The following is a 21,149-nucleotide window of genomic DNA, read 5'->3' on the forward strand; positions in this document are numbered from 1 at the left end:
TAATTTTATGCTTTTGCCTTGCTTGCAAAATTAAGTGATGCATCCTAACCACGCCCACACAGCAACACACAAAGGCCCCTAAAAGTAAAATTTGTTTAAGTATGTCCACCTCCTCCTACATTTTCGTTTAATGCGTCACGGGGTGTTGCTTTCACTATACAATAAATAAATAAAACACACACACATAATACATAGTGGGGATGTGTGTGTGTGTGTGTGTGTGTGTGTGTGTGTGTGTGTGTGTGTGTGTGTGTGTGTGTGTGTGTGTGTGTGTGTGTGTGTGTGTTGCTATGACAACATCGCCACCCCCTGGAGGAACATAGGAAACACGATAAGAACTTTGGAGATGCAGGTCACAATATTAGGTACATCTATTGACACCTAATACATGAGGTGTTGCTAATATTTTGGTTGCCGCTTGCACAATACTGCTACGTCATCAATCATGAGCATTTTCTTAAATGTTTGTTTTGTCATTTGCCTATTTCGTTTGGGTATCTGCAAGTCATATTTTTTTAAAGAATAAAATATTTAAATCTTGACATTTGATTAAAATAGTAATTAGCAGCTGTAAAAATGTCGCTGAAATCATGACTCATTATTTTTTACTTTGACTTTATTATTCATACATCCCCAAAAACATTTCTTCATGAGCTGTAATGTAGTGCTCCAGTGCAAACACAAAGGGGCGCACTCAAGCCATACAGCCTAATCCCATTACAGCAGTAAGGGGGGGTATTCAGGACTCAAGGGAGCAACTTCAGCCATGTGAGATAAATAAAAAATAAAATAAAAACAGTAAGAGTAGGAGGGGGAAACAAGAGGGAGGATGAGAGATGAGAGTGAGAGAAAAGGCCGCTCCCTGGAGGTTATGAGCAATCGCCATGCAACAGGGAGCAATGCCGTGAAGAAAAAAAAAAGGCCAACAGCTCATCTGTGGATTCAACAGCAGCAACACAGTCAACATTGCGTTGACTCGGAATGACCCGACGATGAGGACAAGAACCTACAAAACGCTACCAATGTTTATTTCCACTTGGAAACACAGCCTTGGAGTCCAGTCTCACCTCTACCGACCCATCTGCCCACCTAGTAAACATCTTGCGAGAAGCAAAAGCCGTAAAATGGCTAATGAAGGAAGACTAGGTTGTAAAGGCAATGTTGTTCTTTACAGGCAATGTCTTCCTTGGACTTGGGAACCAGCCCCCGACCCGCGACCCCTCCCTCTGAGCCGCTCTGGGAGGTGAAAGGTCAGGCAGTGTTGTAAAAACGGTGACCCTGGAGATTTTGGTGGATTTGGGAGCTTTGTGGAAACTGTTTAGTTCTGCAGATGGAAATGTGTAATTGTTTGGTCCATAACGTCGGGCAAAAAGGGTAAAAAATATATTAAAAAATATTTATTTCTTTATTCTTCATTCATTTTCAGCTCATCAGCTATTCAGCCATTTGCAATTTTCTGTAATGTGGCCTAAAAAAAAAATCATCACAGTTTAATTTTCTATTATTGTAAAAAAAAAAATATATATATATATATATATATATTAGTGTCTTCAGTATATGATATTCTTTGTCTTGGTGTCTCTCTAATTGAATGGTTACTTCTTTGGCTATCTGGAATAGCTCAGCTAAAGCTAGCTGCTACATGTGATGTCACTGAGTGGATTTTGGTGCTCTTTGATTGGCTGGAAACCAGTTCAGGGTGTACCAGCAGCCTTTCGACCAAACTCAGCTGGCTCTAGCGTCCCCTTCTGTGACTATTTTCGCTCCACTAGGAAAAAAACACAACCATCAAAATTGGTGGAATAGCTAACCACAACATCGCTCAAGCTAGCTGCTACCGCTACACGTATTGTCCCTCTGTAGATTTTGTGATTGGTTGGAAACCAGTCCAAGGTGCACCCCAGGGTGCCCAAAGTCAGGTGGCTCCATCTTTCCCACGTGAGGACACATTATATAAAACTGATGGATGGATAATTCAAGCTCCTGCTTTAGTATTTGGCAGGTTTTAACACAGAAAGACGGCCTTGGGCTTTGTGTGTGTGTGTGGTTTTTTTTTTAGCGCGTGTGTTATTCCTTTGCTTCATCACGCACCCTCTTCCCTCCATCCATCTCCTCTCCTTCATCCATCCTTCCTTCTGTCAGCTGGCAGAGGATGAGTCATGCTTCTCGCTCGGAGGCTCAAACTCTCTCCCTCTAAATATATCTTTCTCTTCACTTCTCTCTGCACCTCCTTCCCTCAGCATCTTCATCGGCACGTCTCTCGCTCTCTCTCACCATCTGTTTCTTTTTCTCTCGCGACAAAGCGATTCCTCGCACACCTTTTCTTTTTTTACCTCTCTCCGCCATGGTCTGAAAGTGAGAGTGACGTTTCTATTTCTCCTATCCGTCCGTCTCTCAACCTCTCCTCGCATGGTCCACATGTGCAAGCTGCGTGTTCGCCCCTCCCTCGCCTTAACTGTGGGAAAATGTAAAACAAGACCACCCGCTTGTCCTACACGGGAGCTGAATCAGAAGAAAAAAATAAATAAAAATCGGAGAAATCTACACCTAAGAATTTGACCATTATATAAAACAAAGAGCATTGAATGCTAACACACAAAGCAAAATGCAAAGCAAAACATTTTTTATGATTTTCATTGGCACGGCTCGAACCGATTGATGGCATTTCCATTCATTTCAATGGTGACTGTAACTGTAATTCACGAACACCCCACTAGGTGGAGCTATAATTTCCCTCACTCGATGTTGGAGCCACCACAAAGCATTTCTTTTCATCAATCGTTGCAAGACTGTACAAGACAGTGTACCTAATGAACTGTCCAATGCTTGATGGAGACAACAATGAATATAATTGAAATCATGTGAACCCGGGTTCCTGCCAACCGTTCGCAATCAAGCCGGCCCACTTTGGCACGTCGGCGGCGTTAGCTATACGCCAGGCCTCGTTTGCCACCTGACAGGAGCCACGGGAGAAGCCGAATCCCCCAAGCAGGAAGCCCCGGCAGGGCCACCGAGGCTGGGCCAGATTGCCTGATTTCCCCCCGGTGCCCTGGAGCTCTGGCGGTCAAACTACAGCCGGCCTCGTGAGCCCCTCCCCGGAGAAATTAATAACACACACGAACACACACCATTTCCATCACTTCACAGGGAATCATATTGAGTTGCATTCATTTCCTGCGGGATTACCTCTGAACCACACTGAAGCGTAACTTAGCTAGCCTTGAATTTGAGCTTTTACGCCCGCTTTGACGCTGCCTTTTTTGTCCCAAATTGAATAAGCCGTTCCCAATTAGCAACTTCTTCAGTCAGATATTTGTCCCTAAATGGTGACAACAACACAAATACTACGAAGAACCTGCCAAGTTCTTATTTTCTTTGTTTGTCCCGCCGCTAACTGTTTTTTTTTTTATTGGGTTGCACGCCATGTATTTCCTAAAAGAGCAATTATTCTCATGTTAGCTAGGCAGAATAAGTCGTATTTTAGCCCAGCAGGCCTACAACAGATGAAATCCGTCTAATTATTCCCCAAATGATTTACAAAAATGTCACATTTGTTCTAAAATTGTGTACTTTTATGTGATTGTATAAAATGACTGTATGACCATTTTACACTTGCCGGCCACTTTATTAGGTACACCTGCAGGGAGAGATAGAAAAAAAATCCACTTTGCACAAATGGTAAAAGGTGGAAACTCGATATTTTTCCACCATCACAGCACACACACACCAACACGCAGTCCTTTCATGCCAACAGATGACAGAGTGCATTGAAAAAATGCCAAAATGCTGACTACTGAGGGTGAGAGCGAGCGTGCGGCTGAAAAATCTCCGATGTCAGACTGCAGAGCTGGCAGAAACCAAAGGCATTGTTGAGGACACACACAAACGCACACACACACACCTAGGAGGCCTGCATGTTGTCAAGGCATGTGTAGAAACACACACACACACACACACAAAGTCTGCGAGGCGACGTAGCGAGACGAGCTGTCAGGGCGGGCGAGGAAAGTGGAAGCGCGTGGAAAGACAGGAAGAAAAGCATTCTGACAAAAAGACGGGGGAACGACCTCATGATGGCCGCCGGTGTTCATCGGCGGTGGGAAGTCCAAATATGTTAATATACTTAAGTCACGTCAAAAACAAAAGGTTGCCGTATGATGAGATGCTACGAAGAAGTGGAAAAGCACTTGAAGGGGGGAGCTGTTGCCGTGCTGCACTGAGAGCAAATGAACTTTATGATTAAGTAAGTGTCAGCCAGCGTCTCATCTCGCCTCTTATTGATGCCGCGCTGCAGACTGCTGGGAAATATCGCATCAAAACACGGCGGAGGCGAGCCATAAGCGTGAATTTGACTTTGTTGTGATGGGTTGAAAGGAGATATCTAGTGTGAAAACAAGGTTTTGTAGGTTATAGTCAATTTTATGCACCACTTTTTATCATTGAAACCATATAACAAATGGTATTTAAGGATATGTTGAATTTACTTTGAAAAATAGTGTTTGCAAGGTGGCTAGCTTGTTAGCTGTCAAGCTAGCGAGTGGTCAAAAGATGACTAATTTAGTACAGTGGTATCTCGACGTACAAAAGGTACAATTTACGAATTTTTCAAGACATGAGTGGTTGCTTGGCTGGTGTTTTTTTATTTTCATTTAACTTGAAGACGAAATGTTGAGTACAAGCACTAAATATTGGCAGCGAGCTACAAATTTTGAATCAAAGTCGAAGTTTAAACATCAACAAATGAGAATTACAAAGCATATTTGTTTTTTCTGGAACAAATAGGCATTCTGACAAATATTACTGCAGCTTACTAGTGACTTAAATGTCAAACCCTTCTTTGAATATTACGTGTGCTTGCATTTTACCGCCCCCTGGTGGCCAAGGTGCACACGCAAACAAATCATGACGCACGCATTGTTTAATTTTCTACTATCTGTCGAATTATGTTATTAATGCATATGAGGCGAAATTTATCTCTATTTTGAATGACGACGCAGGATTGTAATTGATCGATTGCAAATTGCTAACACTACTGCCACCTGCTGGCATGGAGGATCAGAAAAGGAAGAAAGCACGTTTTATCTTTGAGGCCTCGACACAGGTGCTGCATGCGCCTCTTGAAACACCTTTAGTGCGTTTTCGCCACGAGATGTCGGACATGGGTGGGGGCTAGGGGGTTGAAAAATAAAAGCCCAAAACAGGAGGTGAGAATAATGAGTGTGCGGCTCTTTGAAAGCAGCCATACTGCTGACTTCCATACGTGCAAGTGCTGTGCAGGTGGCGGTAGGAAACACCTCAAAGCAACATAAAAGATTTATATCACACACACACACACACACACACACACACACACACACACACATATATACACAGACACACACACGAACACAAACTTTCGCCGCATCAATGTCACTGTCTGCTTTCACTTTCATATCAACCCCGCTGCTGTGTGCATGCATGTGTGTGTGTGTAGCTCCGACATGGGAGAAGCCACACTGGTAGGTGTCAGCTTTCAGGGTGGGGGGGGGGGGGGGGGAGGAGGAGGTAAGGGGGGGGGGGGTTATCAAGTTGACACACGCTTGTGTCGCCTTGGCAACCAGCAACAATTATCCGCTGACGATCCTCCCCCTGATTCATCAACACGTCGGATCGCACATGTAGCGGGCCGTGCATACATCAGCACTTTACACGCTCGCATGACACGACTTGTCAGACTTTGGGGAGGTGCCACACACACACACATATATATATAAACACACACACACACACCATCTCCAGAAACATCATGTGACTGCTTCTCCCTCCTCATCCCCACTAAAAATACTCCTCTTCCTCCCATCACTGCTTATTTCCCCGCTCTCTCTCGCACAGTGTGAGTGCGAGCATGGGCTCAGCAGGCAACACACAGACACACATGCAGGGAACACACACACACATATGCACACACACACACAAGGCCAGGCAGGCAGCAGGTCATGCAGAGGCTCAGCGCTTGCTGCTCAACACTGAGCCTGTGGCTTTTTGTCCCGCCTCCCTCTGTGTTTTCACCTCTTTGCTCTTCTCTCCTCCTTACCTCCACCAAGGAAAACTTATGAATCCAAATACGGTCGTTGTCATATTGTTTTTTTTTTTTACAAATCAATACTATTGGTCCAAAATTGTATGTGATGAAAATAGCTGGAGGAAAAAGCTTCTGTATCTCTGCGGGAGCCGTGCAGATTTATGTCGTCTCAAAGTTACATTTGTTTGGCTAAACCATGAAGGTGCATTAGCATGATTTTTTTTTTATCCTCTAAGACTCCGCTCAGAGTTTGGGAAGAGCGCCGGCAAGCTAAATTTGCCCGATTTATTAATTTCCTGAGGATTCTGCTGAAACACCGTAATACCAAACCAAATTCAATCCGAATCAAATCCAGATTATACATCAAACATTGCAAAAATCTGTTCATATTTTTAATTTACAGAAGACAAACATTTTCCCTGCCACTGAATCACACTCAACCCCACAGGCGACTGCTTTTCTATTCCCTTTTGAGCCTCACAAATATCACATTTGAGTCCACGGAGCCTGCACAGGAAATGATCAGTCTCGCTTTCTAATTGAGACGAGCCCCGAGGGTGAGGCTAATCCCATCATAGTTTATGACCACGCCGGCAAACCCGTATTGGTCTCTGCCACGGAAACTCTGAAAACTTAGCACGCTAACCTAGTGGCACGCACGCTGTCAATCAAAAGTGTTTGTACTGGCCACTACACTTAGTATTCACATCACGACCGTTCGCTTTGAAAATGCATGACACATACAGCGGATGGCGTGTCCAGGTGTAGCAAGGACGTGCTGTAGGAGTCGGCCGCCGCCGGGGACTGCTTTGTTTCGCCCTTGATGACGCACGCTGGATAAAAGGTTGAAGCACCTTCATATTAGTCACACTTGCTTGATTATACTGACGAATAATTATCTTCAGAGACACACAATTCCATTTAAACTCATTAGATTAGCCAGGGTTGCTAGCATAATAGCATTGCTAAAAAACCAATGCTATCATGCTAGGTTCATATTTTGGCTTATAAAACACATTTATAATCAAAACATTGCACAAATTGCGTCCACAAATATAAATTAATGCCATACCACCCCAAAAAAAAATCCTAAATTGCTGATTTTGTTTCACCCATTTAATCCTCACCTGATCCCTGTTCTCTATTTCACTCTACTTCTACGTTTCCCCATCAACTCTTCCTCCCCCTCGCCTGCTCTCTTCAAGCACTCGGCCACACTCCACTGGCTTCAGCAAACGGCTCCCCTGTCATATTATCTCTCTCACACACATACACACACATACACACACACACACACACACACACTCGGTGGGGCAGATGCAAGCATAGGCACAGACATATGTTCCATTGAATGAAGAGGCTATGCACACGCACACGCGTGGAGATAACACACACAGAGTCCAAGGTTAGACTGGTGGGAAAAAGAGGCCCATTGCAGGGGAAGAGAGTTGGACGCCCAAGCTCGAAAAACCTCTCCAGCAACACGCGCTTTTTTTTTTTTTTACTGAATTAATGATGAATGTCATAATTTAAGCAAAGCCAGATGCGAAATGACAAACAGCTTCAAAATGATTACATTGGGCCTTAATAAAACACACACGAGGATTTTTTTTTAACACTATGGGGGTTAATTTATCGCCTCAGTAAGTCATTTAAGGACACCGCTGCAATTCTTAGTCAAACTTAGATTTTTCAATGCAGTTTAAACAAGCTTGGTTTCACTTGTGCAGAAAAGGAACCAAAGTTTCTTCCCGTTACAATTCAAACAGAGGAAAGTGGTGCTGTCCCCTGACTAACTGAAACTTTGAAAAAAAGAGTTACAAAATTCCCACCCAGCGACAAACACAGTGAGCTACAATGAAATTCAGCAATAATGAGTTGAAAATTATAATAGAAAGTTGCTAAGGTAAGAAATATTCCACATGAGAAAGATAGACCTATACAGGCTATTTATTTGCATCTGTATGTCTACTTTGGGAATCTCAGCTACATTTGACATAATTTGGATGGGTAAATGATTCACAAAATTAGCTGGAAAATAAATGTAGTCTAAATTGACTTGAGGGTTGAACGCAGCACCTTCAAGATTGACACTTGGTGAAAACACCTCCAGGATGACACAGAAAAAGTCAGTTGATTGATCACAAATTTAGTTGGAAAACAAATCAAGTCTAAATAATAAATCAGTTTTATTTTTTGATTGACAATTGGTGATTTACACTATGACGTCTCTTTATACGTATCTCTGGAGCCCAGGTGGGTGGAACAAACCATTTTGAGACAGGGAGGGGGGAAAGGTTTAATTTTTCTGTTAAAATATCACATTCCAACAAAGTACGGTCAATTCTTGCTTGTTTAAAAGGGACATCAATTTAAGGGTGCTTGAGAAATGTGCTGAAAAATGGCTTAGAAACACCTATGATGACAGTAAACATGTGTCTAAAATATACTTATTGGCCACAAACCTGAAACAATCCGCCATTTAAGAATGACTGAAACGTATTGGTTGCTATTTCAATTTATTTCAGTGTGATGGTGTCCAATACATTTTTGTCAGCTATTCACTGTATGCCCCCATAGGACTTAGCTGTATTCTCTTCTCGTTTTGGAGGAGGATTTCCCCTCATTGCAGCAAAAAGAAAGACTTAAACCGAAACACAAAAGGTGTCAGCCAAGTAAGAAAAGTGAATAGACTTCTCTAGTTGACTTTCCTGTTTCCTGTGTGGTCCGCTTAAAGGGTTAAAGCCCAGAGTGAACTGAATTGTAAGAAGTTGGTTTCCAAGGGAAACTGTTCGCACCGTTCCAGCTGAGGCGGGATGAACCAACTGCTTGACACGGAGGGGGAGAAAACAATCTTGCAAGATTGCTAATTACGCTTCCTGTTTAGTTATAACACGTCAATTTGTTATGTGTTATCCATTAGTATGGCGGATGCATTTTATTACGTTTTTACAAGTTGTGAAAAGTGAAGTTTTAAACATGTTTGATTAATATTGTCATGTACATTCACCCCTCCCGAACGAGTAGAGTGCGGGGGTCCCTGCCAAGTCGGTTTGAAAAGAGCAGACAAAGGCTTAGAGTGCAGGACGCCCCTCGCCTCTCTCGCTCAATCATCCTCCGGAGTCTTTCTTCCTCGCTCCGCCCGCCATGGAACAAGTACTCGGAGTCGTTGGGGTCGCTCTTACTTTCCGCCTCTGAAATGCACGACCGTCTGGATCCGCGCTGGGCTGAGAGTGGACGCCTTTTTGCGGCGAGAATCCAAGAAGGAAGCTTCGTGTGAGGGAGGGAAGGAGAGAGGAGAGAGAGCGCGCGAGAGAGAGCGAGAGAGGAGGGGGAAGGTTTGACGCTGTTTCCTCCTTTCCTCCGCCTCCTTCTCCTTCCTTTCGCCCCCTCTCCTCTTTTTTTGGCGGAGGCAGGAATATACGCTTTTTGGGCTGTTTTGTCTCGCTTCTTTTCGATGTGACTGCGCTAGCACAACCGGCTCACGTTGCGCTCAAGAGTTGGCTCGATTGCGCACACTTTGGAAGAGCAGAAAAGAAAAGTCAGGTTTTTGTGAGAGGGAGGGGGGGGGGGGACTGTTGCTACTTTTTGTAACTGAAAGAGGGTTTTTTCCTTTTCTCAGCCGTGGCGGTGTGGAGTATTAATTCTTATATGCCTGGGTTTTGAAAAACAATGGAGACGCACATTTCGTGCCTCTTCCCGGAAATTTTGGCCATGATTTTCAGCTATCTGGACGTGAGGGACAAAGGCAGGGTGGCCCAAGTGTGCCTGGCTTGGAGGGACGCGTCGTACCACAAGTCGGTGTGGCGGGGGGTGGAGGCCAAGCTGCACCTCCGGCGGGCCAACCCCTCGCTGTTCCCCAGCCTCCAGGCCAGGGGCATCCGGAGGGTCCAGATCCTGTCGCTGCGCCGCAGCCTGAGCTACGTGATCCAGGGGATGCCCAACATTGAGTCGCTCAACCTCTCGGGCTGCTACAACCTCACAGACAACGGGCTGGGCCACGCGTTTGTGCAGGAAATCCCCTCGCTGAGGGTGTTGAACCTGAGCCTCTGCAAGCAGATCACCGACTCCAGTTTGGGTCGCATCGCCCAGTTCCTGAAGAACCTGGAGGTCCTGGAGCTGGGCGGTTGCAGCAACATCACCAACACAGGGCTGCTGCTCATCGCTTGGGGCCTCAAGCACCTCAAGAGCCTCAACCTGAGGTCCTGCCGCCACGTCTCGGACGTGGGCATCGGCCACCTGGCCGGCATGACCCGCAGCGCCGCCGAGGGCTGCCTGAGCCTGGAGTACCTGACTCTGCAGGACTGCCAGAAACTGACTGACCTGTCCCTCAAGCACATCTCCAAGGGGCTGGCCAAGCTGCGGGTGCTCAACCTGAGCTTCTGCGGCGGCATCTCGGACGCCGGCATGATCCACCTCTCGCACATGAGCTCCCTGTGGAGCCTCAATCTGCGCTCGTGCGACAACATCAGCGACACGGGCGCCATGCACCTGGCCATGGGCACGCTGCGCCTCTCGGGCTTGGACGTCTCCTTCTGCGACAAGATCGGCGACCAGACGCTGGCCTACATCGCCCAGGGGCTGTACCAGCTCAAGTCGCTATCGCTGTGCTCGTGCCACATCTCCGACGACGGCATCAACCGCATGGTGCGGCAGATGCACGAACTGCGGACGCTCAACATCGGCCAATGCGTGCGCATCACCGACAAAGGGCTGGAGCTCATCGCCGACCACCTGACCCAGCTGGCGGGCATCGACCTGTATGGATGTACCAAGATCACCAAGAGGGGGCTGGAGCGGATCACGCAGCTGCCCTGCCTTAAAGTGCTCAACTTGGGACTCTGGCAGATGACGGAAAGCGAGAAAGTCAGGTGATGGCCAGGATCACGCGCTGGTCGGGAAGTGTTAACGAATCTCATATTGAGTTTGATGCAATTATGACGATGCATTGCCCCCCCACCACCCCCCACCCCCAAAAGCCATTTGGAGCACGGCGTCAACTTTTTTTTATTTTGCGATCCCGCCACAGAAAAAACATTCGGCTACCTCGTAAGAGCTTGTTTTTCCACAAGAAGGAAGGAAAACCAGAAAATAGGAGAAAATGTGCCTAGAGGGACTGTCTGTGTCTCCCCCCCTTCCTCCCTCCCTCCCTCCCTCACTATTTCAAGAGACAATTCGCAATCATCTGACCGTTATGCAAACCCGTTTCATGTATGCGATTCTGTTCTATTCGAATCAAAAGCGCGTCCCGATCATGTTCGTTCATACACACAAAAAAAGTTGACACGCGTGAAGTTCAGGTAGTTCAGTGGAAGGGGGAGGGGGGGGCGGTTAAAGCTGCTGGGGACAAATGTTGCTTCAAATTGAAGTGATTTAGATTATCTCTTTACCCTTTTATCGATTGAAATGAATCAGGGTTCCATTTTTTTTGTTAAAGGAGAATGTTTTTTTCTCTCTTTTTTCTTTTTTTCCTCGCTCTCTCCATCCCTCCCCTTGGATAAAAATACCCCGAGCCCATTCAGAGTCATGCTTGGAATAAGAAGCAATCGATTTATTTTTCTTGCGTCCTTGGCTTCTCGGGTTACAAGCTCGGACCACATCTTTCTTTCTGTTGTTGTTGTTTTTTTGTTTGTTTTTTTATTTCCCCCACACACGCACTGGCAACGTGTGCGCGCGTTTATTTTGATGTAACGCAAACGACCTGCTTGATAAATACGGATGTGCGTCCTGCTGAAACAGCTGAAGATTAAAAAAAAAGATGTTCTGTATATTATGTTTGTAAAAATGTTCAAAAGATAAAAAAAAAAAAAGAATTCCGAACTTAAATTGTTTTATATTCTTACAAGCAAAAAAAAACAATTAAAGATATTTATATAATGAATCAAAAGCGCCTTTTGTGTTGATTTTAGTGACTCCACATTGGTGAGGATTAGCATATTTATTCTGGCGTCCACTCCCCCCCACCTTCGTCATCATCATCATCATGCCTGCCTTTCATTCCGAGGAGCTGAGGAGAGGAAAAATCTGTTGTGTTGTTTTATTATTTATGAGCACACTCAAAATGGATGCCTTGATTTAGCCGCATTGCCTTTGTAATTAATGAACACGAGGCGCCGCACTGTTATATATTATCGGATGCCCTTTTTTTTTTTTTTTTTTTTTTAAACGAAACGCTATTATTAGCATATTATTTATCGGGGTGACAGCTGTGTACAGTGTGTGAGTTCACTCGCTATTGTGTGTGTGTTTTGAAGTTAAAAAGGCAGGTTTTGGCAAAAATAAGGGGGGGGGGCTGAGTGGTGGGGATTTTTCCCTCTCTCCTCTTGTTCAGTCACGCATACCAGATCTTAGGCCAACCAGGAGACCCCCCACTCGCCTTTTACCCCCCCACTTCTTTTTAACATTCCACACCATCATTGAAAGCATTTAGGCATTCCCTTCTGTCCCTCTGATGCCATGTCCGTGGGGATTTTGACCAAAGGGACAAAATGTCCACCCCCACAAAAAAAAAAATCCATGCCTATATTTTCCATACCGTTATTTTAGCCATCGATTCCAGTGACATCCCGGAAGCCAGAACGTGTAACTCTGCGGGCTAATAACGGCAATGACAGCTTTAACACCGCCTCCTTTTACGGCTCCTCGTCAACTATTATGTTTGATTACAAGTGCAAATAAAACAGGCGACGGCCGGGTGGTCGCCCGTCGCTTACGCCGGCTCGATAAATCACATAAATAAAGTGAGCATTTTGCACTATTTTAATGAGGAAATAACTTCTTTTAATATGCATGGCTGTAAAAATCAACTGGAATGTAATAACTTGCCTCCAGATGCTTTTTATCATGACCGTCACTCAAAATTGAGCCACTAAGTACCAAAAATACAAAAATTCCATTTTGTTTTGCTCCATTTCAAGAAAACAAGTGATCATTTGGGGATTTTTTTTAAGCATCCGTCTCGCTTCTGGCTTCAGTAGCAAGATAAACTAATTATCCCCCCCTCCCCCCCCCAACCACCTGAGGGCGCTGGCTTCATATTTCGCGACTTTAAAAGGTCACGCTATCCGTAAAAGAGGAGATAAGCTAATGTATGAACGCTACCAGTTTCATACTCACTTCTGAAATAACAACTAAGTGAAGGACGTGTTAATGATTCCTTACAATAAATATTGAAACAAATCTCAATGTGCAACAGTGACGTCATTTATCGACAAATCGGCAAATTACGACATCACGACCGATTACCGAAATATCTTCAGAACTCATTGGCCAGTGCTTCACAGTGCTAATGGACAATAACCAGACGCATACAGCCAGTCATGCCACAGCCAAACCGATCATCTGACCTAAATCCGATTGAGCATTTAATTTTAATTGCTAAAACCAGCGAGTCAGCAAAAGAGTCAAATCCAACCTCGCTACATGTTAACAGTCTGCCTTTGAGGCCTTTAAGCACATAAATAACCTCCAATTTATGATTTCCTATCTATTTCTTTTATCACCCAGTTTGCAGTCGTTTCCGGGGAAAAAATTGTGCCGCTGCCTTTGCGATCAAAAGCGCACGGCAGAAGAGATTTACGCTAACGGAACGTCATCTCGCTCACAGCGTGCCTCTATTTATTTATATCTGAATGAGTGATGGATTTTCTAAGCGGTTCATTGCAAAGACCCCAAATTAGACAAAAAGGGCCTGCTTGAGTTTTTCGGCATTTAGGTCGCGGAGCAAAAGTCATCCAATAAAAACTTGTTCATAGTGTGCCGTTTGAACTTTGCGGGGTATGTGATCGCGTCGCTAGCTGCGTCAAAACTTCCTGACTTTTATTGCTCGTCATTAAAGTAGCAGTTCACCATTTTTAAAAAAAGAGAAGGGGGAATTGGCGCTCTTGATAACAAAGCTTTGAGGAGAAGGGGGGGGGGGCATTAGCAGCCTGATGCGACTGACCCTTCACTCCCCCCTCCCCCCACCCAAAACTCTCTTGTTTGTGGCTCCAGTCTTCTGTCTGCCTGTGGCTCTCTCTCCCTGCTCCACTTTTAGCCTCTTTTCGTTTTTGGTCATTTTTTTATTCTTTTGTGTCCTTTTGCTTTTTTGCTCCCCCTCTTCCTCCTTCAAGCCGGCACCTGGTGCTGAGGTGTCGCCGGGGTACAGTAGACGGAGCTTTGAAGTCCCCCCCCCTTTGCCCTTCCACCCCCTCGGGATAGTGGCGGGTGCAAAAGAGGGGGAGTGTCTAGTGTGCGTTGAGAGATTTCTAAATTTCACATCATTCATTTTATTTTCTTTCTTTATTTTATTTTGTTATAATTTTAAAATAATAATTGTATTAATTTATTATTTATTTTTATTTTATTTTTATTTTCAGTACTAGAAGTGCTATTCTTTGTTTGTCTGCACGATTCTATTATACTGCCTCCTAGTGGCCAAAGCAAACATCAGAAGGAGCAGCACAATGACTTGAATGACGGTATTAAATCACGATCCACAAACTGTTAGGTTTTTCTTGACATTCTATTCAAATAAAGCTTAAGCTCGTGTCAGAGGTCACGTGAAATCAAACCGAGTAGGATTTCCCAAAAGAAACCATTTTTATGCATATTAAGTAGGCGGTGAGCAAGAAAGAGGAACATGCGAGATGAAGCGAGAGAGAGGAATTTCTGAGTCACTTTGACTGTGAGCTGCTAGAAGTCGGCTAGCCATGTTAAAATACCATAAGGCCACTGACACACACCACACACCCACGACACACATGCGCACACACACATGGGCAGAAAACTGCTCCAAGATACGCCTCGAATCCAGTAAAGTTTGGCAAAGCACACACATTCATATTAAAACTTTATGCAAAAAAAATCCTGCTGCTTCTCTCACGTAGCAAGCTGCCCAGCAGACCAGCTAATTATTTTCAACACACACAGAGTCACACACACCTTTCCCGCACATTCCTGAGCAAGGTAATGAGCTGCATTTCTTCACTAGAGACCTATGAAGGAGGTTTAAAAAATGTATATTTTTTATTCCCATTTCAAGCATTAAACATTGATGCAGAGAAGCAACAATGACATCATCCTGATTCTAAAGTGACATCATCCGGAATGCATGATTGAACACCGAGATCATTTATTACAAGGCATGATGAATGCTGATTCTGATATGTGTGCCTTGGCCACCGGAGGGCAGTATAATAACGATAAGATGACGTAGTTTCAACTCATTCATTGCCATTGACGCCTATAGTCGTCAAAGATCGACTTTGACTCAACTGGGAGTGAACGAGTGATGTTGATGCTAGTTTTTTTTAGCCTGTCTGGTTTTCTCCATTGCATGCTAGCATGAAGCTAGTGGAGCTTTGTAAGTTTTCAAGTCAAGTGTTTAACAAAAATAATGATATTTGTACTTCTCTTGTATTGGATCTCATTAGACGTACCTAACGCTCTAATTTGAACGCCGAAGGCTTCTTCGGCGGAATTGGACACGAGCGCGGCGGAATAAATCTTTCATTTCAAAACTATAAGGCCTTCATTTTCCAATCACACAACGGGCCTCGCTGCTGAATATTTGATTGGTGGGGGGGTGGAGGAAAAAAAATGCCGCCGTTCCAGTCAGCTGAGAAGCTATGGTGTGATGTTTTCGTTGTCGAGTGGCGGCCCCGGCGTGTCATTCACGCATTGACAAAGAGAAACTTTCCTGCTTTTTGCTGCTTAAAATGTGTCACACTGTTTCCCAGAACGCAGGGGAGACAGGCTGAAAGAGAAACGGACTTTTTTTTTTTGTGGCACATTTTGACAGGAAGTGCTGCATGCGTGAACAAAGAGCGCCTTTAGCATTGCGCATCGGTAACTGTACGAAAGAAAAAAAAATACGACTTGAAACGCAACTGTGCAATTAACTCTAACGACGTGTTCCTTGTATTTTAAATCACTTTTTTAAAGATTAAAAACTCACTGATCACACAAATGGAAATTGGGGAGGCCAACCGGAAAACGTGAAGAAATAACGTGTTTGGCAAGAAAGAGATATGAAAGAGACATAGGAGGTGGAGGGAAGAGGCTGGAGTGAGGCTGGAATACAAAGAGGTGTGTGTGCGTGTGCGTGTGTTGTCCCTATGGTCCTTCTAGCTGTCTTCTCTTATTGATCAGCTCATATTGATCTGGTTTGGCACATAAGCCTCGACACACACGCGCGCACACACGCGCACACACACACAAACACTCACACACACTGTACTTGATTTGACTGGGCTTTGGGCACGGGAGAGAAGATTGTTAACGCAAACACACACGCACACACACGTGACTGGGGCTACTTCATTAGGTACATCATATTTTCATAAAAATTGAGATAGAGAGCTATATGTTGTTTTGTATCGGAATGCGGGATCAGAAGACCTGGTAGAAATGCTTTCGATTTTTTTTTTCAGGTTTAAAAATCCCCTTGGAATGAGAAACTTTGGTCTTTTGTGTGAGTGTAGACACGCACACACAGCCCACCTTCTGCTGCTGTCATGGCTGCGAGCTGTCAAAATCACCCACCCTCCCTTCTTCCTCCCCCTCCTCCTCTCTTGCTGAGCTCGTCTTTCTGTCTCCCCCCCCTCCTTCTCTCTATTTCTCTCCCCCCACGCCTGCACTTTAGTTGTGCGTCTCCTCCACATTTGTGTCGTCTTTGCATCTACATTCTGCCTCCTCAACGTGCTCTCGCTGTCCTTTGCCTTCAACCGGAATGAGCATTTACATACAAATGGGGCTCCTACGGAAGGAAGGGATGAATGCGGCACGCTCGTGTTTACACCGACGTGCGTGCTATTCAACATGCTGTTTACATGCAAATGTAAACAAAAAAACAACTGCTTCGACAAATATGTGCATATGGATTCATTTCCGTCAAGGGTTGCCTACGATAAAACAAGAGCTGTCGTTTTGGCAATTTTATCGCAAAATTGATGAGCTTTGGAATTATGAACAGTTCCAAATCGTAGTCAGTTAGAACAAAAACTTCAGGCTCCAGGTAGAAATCAAAAAGAACATCAGGAAAAGACTGCGAACAGCTGAACTTTATTTGCAGTTAGCATTTTGTGCTAATGTTGTTATCTTGAATGGTTCATAATTCTCTTTAATTTTCCAAGGCCTTAATTCAAAACAACGGCAGGTGCAAAACCTCAGCTTCTGCATGAAACAAAATGATAATGTCAGGAAATGTCCAGGAGAACATCGACACTTTGAAGGGTGTGCGCACTTATGCAACATCCCCTTTCCAAAGGATATAGTTCATATTCATCAACAGAGTATAGGTCACAATAACAAGTTTTTCCAATTTTATCTTGGTCTCCTTTTTATATCCCCAAATCTGGCATTTGTACAAGGGTGTGTAGACTTTTAAAACCCACAGTAGACCCATTTACCACTAATTTCTTTTTGTACATGACAAATAGGGTGTAATTAAATCAAAAGTGTCCTTCGCATTTTGATTATTACTTTTTTTAAGTGCATGGAGGACATCTTCATTCACGCTGTTTTTCTCGAAGCATCATTTATTCATGTGAGTGTGTGTGTGTGTTGAGCCATTTGTATGTGTCCATGTTCACTCTTATGAATACACTTTGCTTACATTCATAGCAGGGTGAGGTGATCGACCCTCTTTTTTTTTCTTCTCCATCTCACGCTTATTTTTTTTCTAACAGCTGTAAGAAAACATTTTAGCAGTCTTTAAAATTGTGTACACTCTCCACTGGATGCACTTTTCCCAATAGTGCTTGTGTGTGTGTGTGTATATGTGTGGACCGCATATAAGAAGGGTTTTAAAAATGTATATATTCCAAAAGAGGGAGGGATACAGAGCATGGTGAATAGAAAAATACAGCCCCCTGTGTATGTGTGTGGTGTGGTGTGGTGTGTGTGTGTTGTGTCAGTGGAGCTGACATCTGATCTTGCTCAGCATGGTGAGAACTAGTGTGTGTGTGTGTGTGTTTTGTGGCCTGTATCTGTCCTCCTTTCTGTGTGGGTGGTAAGAAGAGGGAATGTGATGTATGTATGCGTGTGTGTGTGTGTATGTGTGTGAGTGCACTTAGTTTGAGTGTATGGATGTGTAGAGTTGACACAATGAGGGGAGAAGAACAAAAAAAATGATTAATAATTGTTGGTTTCATTTCCATTCTAAAAAAATATTCCTAAATATACTAGAATATTTTGTTACAGCTAAAGGTCCACACGAACACAGTAAGACAAGTACACACACATACACACACACACGCAAGCAATATAAGTCATCCGTCTCTCTGGTACTTGCGGGTACTTTATGTTTGGTGTCCTCGGTGCATGGTTCCATCGACTCACTGAAAAGAGCTCTGTCATAAATATTTGATCCGGTAACGACCAAACAAGCGACGGCGACAAAAGATGTTTTTATTCCGAAGAAAGGAGGAATAGCTGGCCGACTTCACCTGCGCTTTGCAGTCATGTGACTCAAGGGAGGAGAAAAAAAAAAAAAAAAAAAGAGAAGCACGCACACGCAGACAGCCTCATTGATTTTGTGCACTAAGGCTGTCCTGTCACCGCATACCGTGCCAGTCGGCGTGACCCCCCCCGCCTCACCCCTTATACATGTGTAAATGCCACACTTGACACTTGTCTCCCCCCCCCCCCCCCCGCAGGCCCCTCCCCTCCTCATTAGAAACATCCCTCGCCTCCCTTGATAATCCTCCATCTTATCACCCCCTCCCACATACACACATACACACACAACTCATCCTCCTCCACCCACTGGATAGAATAATATACCCCCCCCCCCCGCCTATCCTCCCCCACCCAACAGAAAATTTTCTATCCCCTCGTGCGAACCGTTCAAGGTTGCGAGCCTGCCGGCTCGCCGATGCGCTCCAGATGCGTCGTTGCTTTGAGAAGATAAACATCTGGACCTGTCCAATTCGGCAAAACAATTCAAATCGGCACTCCCGCTTTGGTTATTGTGTGAATTCAGTCTGTTTTTTTTTTAAAAGTCTACACACCCCTGTTCAAATGCAAGGTTTTTGTGATTAAAGAGATGAGACCAAGATGAATCATTTCAAACATTTCTGCACCATTAATGTGACCTTTGACCTCGTTATTTCGAACTGTTCATAATTCTCTCCACCTTTTTCCAGCTAATGCAATCAAAATAATGTTGATTATCCACAATATTCCATTTTTTTTGTCATCTTCTCCTAGACTCTTTCCTTCGCCAAAAATTCCCAGCATTCCTCTTCCATCCCCACCTCCTCCTCCTCTTCCTCTGGTGTCCATCGTTTGGAGGTCATGACTGCTTCCAGCGTTCCCCCCCCTCCTCCCATGGCTAACCCCGCCCCCCTACTTCTACCCAGCATGCCAGTGGTGGCGGGGGGCCGGCTTGAGACCTCCACCCCCAGCGGGGTGGCTGCAGCTCAGCCTGGCTGGCATGGCGGGCGGCCTGGAACACCTCCAGTACACACACACACACACCCACGCACACACGTACACACACACATATAGACTGGCTTTCTGTCTGCTACATGTAATACAAGTCCAGAAACGCCAAATATATTTTGCAATAAAAATAGGATACGGCGACAAAGCTGCCAAACAGATAATAGGCGGTCAAAAAATAGAAACGTATCCCACGGGGAAAGTGGGAGAAAGAGCAAGCGAGGGCGTGAGGGAGGGAAAGAATGAGAGAAATGGCGGGGGCCTCAGTAATTTGGTATTTCCTTTCTGGACATGGGAGGAAGGGCCATTGCCCTGGAGTGTACACACACACACACATACGCACACACACACACAAGCGCTCTTTTAATGACCCTTAAATGTGGCCTTAGGCGCTGAAGCCTTCGAGAAAGAGGAGAAAGGCAAATGGTAGTCGCAACGATGGAAGAGGTTGAGGTTGGAGTTATGGTTGGATTCATTTGTCACCCCAAAATGTCAACAAACATACAGTACGGCCTCGCTACATGAGGGGTACCGAAGGGGTACACACATGCGAGCGCGCACACCCATGCAGGAGTTCAAATGGAGGTTAGACCTTCAGGCTCCTGAGCTCAGAGACAGAGAGGGAATTCATAAGCAGCCAGGCTTACTGCGCCAGCCCGCATGCAGGGGAAATGAAGAGGAAAAAAAAGAAAATCCTTAAAAAAAAAAAAAAGGGGGGGGGGGGGGTTGACATTGTTGGTTTTTTTTAGTAGATCACATAGATGGAAAGCAAATTTTGCAACAAGAACACATGCAAGATTTAATACCGTTTTTTATCGCTCTCAACCATCACTTGCATTGGTGGTTCAGTGGTAGAATTCTCGCCTGCCACGCGGGAGGCCCGGGTTCGATTCCCGGCCAATGCAACTTACTTTTCTTTTTTTTTTTTTCTTCCCCCAAACTCCATTCACCCTAACATTATAACGGGATTTTAAACCACAGGCGGACATTTGTTTGGATTAAATAAAAATAAATAAAATAACGTCACTGGTATTACGATCAGCTTTACTCATTGTCAGCTGCTCTTGCGCGAGAGAGAGAGAGAGAGAGAAAGAGAGAGAGAGAGAAAGAGAAAGAGAGAGAGAGAGAGAGAGAGAGAAAGAGAGAGAGAGAAAGAGAGAGAGAGAAAGAGAGAGAGAGAAAGAGAGAGAGAAAGAGAGAGAGAAAGAGAGAGAGAAAGAGAGAGAGAAAGAGAGAGAGAAAGAGAAAGAGAAACAGATAGAGATAGAGATAGAGAAAGAGATAGAGAAAGAGATAGAGAAAGATAGAGAGAAAGATAGAGAGATAGAAAGAAAGAGAGAAAGAGAGATAGAGAGATACTTTATTGATTACCGGGGGGAAATTTAGTTGCCAGCAGTTGAATACATAAATAAACAGACAATACAATCATCGGACACGACAAAAACGACAATAGAAGAGAGCATGAGAATAGATCAGATAATTATTCTTTGGGGTGGGCGGGGCTAATTTATTACATTTGGAACATGGGCCATGAAAATGATTGCATTGCATTAATCATGAAAATCAAATTGCAATATTAAAGGGGAGCAAGTCATAATTAAGATGATTTTTCAAATGTAGTATTCACTCCTGTACTCAGATGGATCGATGGAAAGATGGCAGA

General features: G+C 44.5%; 2 protein-coding genes and 1 non-coding gene across 3 annotated transcripts in view; 2 read left to right on the forward strand and 1 right to left on the reverse strand.

Annotated features, from left to right (window-relative positions):
* The window catches only part of wnt5b (wingless-type MMTV integration site family, member 5b), a 35,296-nt gene that overhangs the window by 8,487 nt on the left and 5,660 nt on the right, over positions 1 to 21,149 (reverse strand). The gene's annotated exons all lie outside the window — the stretch shown is intronic.
* fbxl14b (F-box and leucine-rich repeat protein 14b) lies at positions 9,111 to 11,871 on the forward strand. Its single transcript, XM_037243548.1, has one exon. It carries the CDS (start codon positions 9,734 to 9,736, stop codon positions 10,934 to 10,936), a length of 1,203 nt encoding a protein of 400 aa, XP_037099443.1. The 5' UTR covers positions 9,111 to 9,733; the 3' UTR covers positions 10,937 to 11,871.
* Positions 20,321 to 20,391, forward strand: trnag-gcc. The gene has a single exon. It is a non-coding gene; the product is annotated as a tRNA-Gly (tRNA).

Source organism: Syngnathus acus, chromosome 23, assembly GCF_901709675.1.
Source record: "Syngnathus acus chromosome 23, fSynAcu1.2, whole genome shotgun sequence".
Classification (NCBI taxonomy): domain Eukaryota; kingdom Metazoa; phylum Chordata; class Actinopteri; order Syngnathiformes; family Syngnathidae; genus Syngnathus; species Syngnathus acus.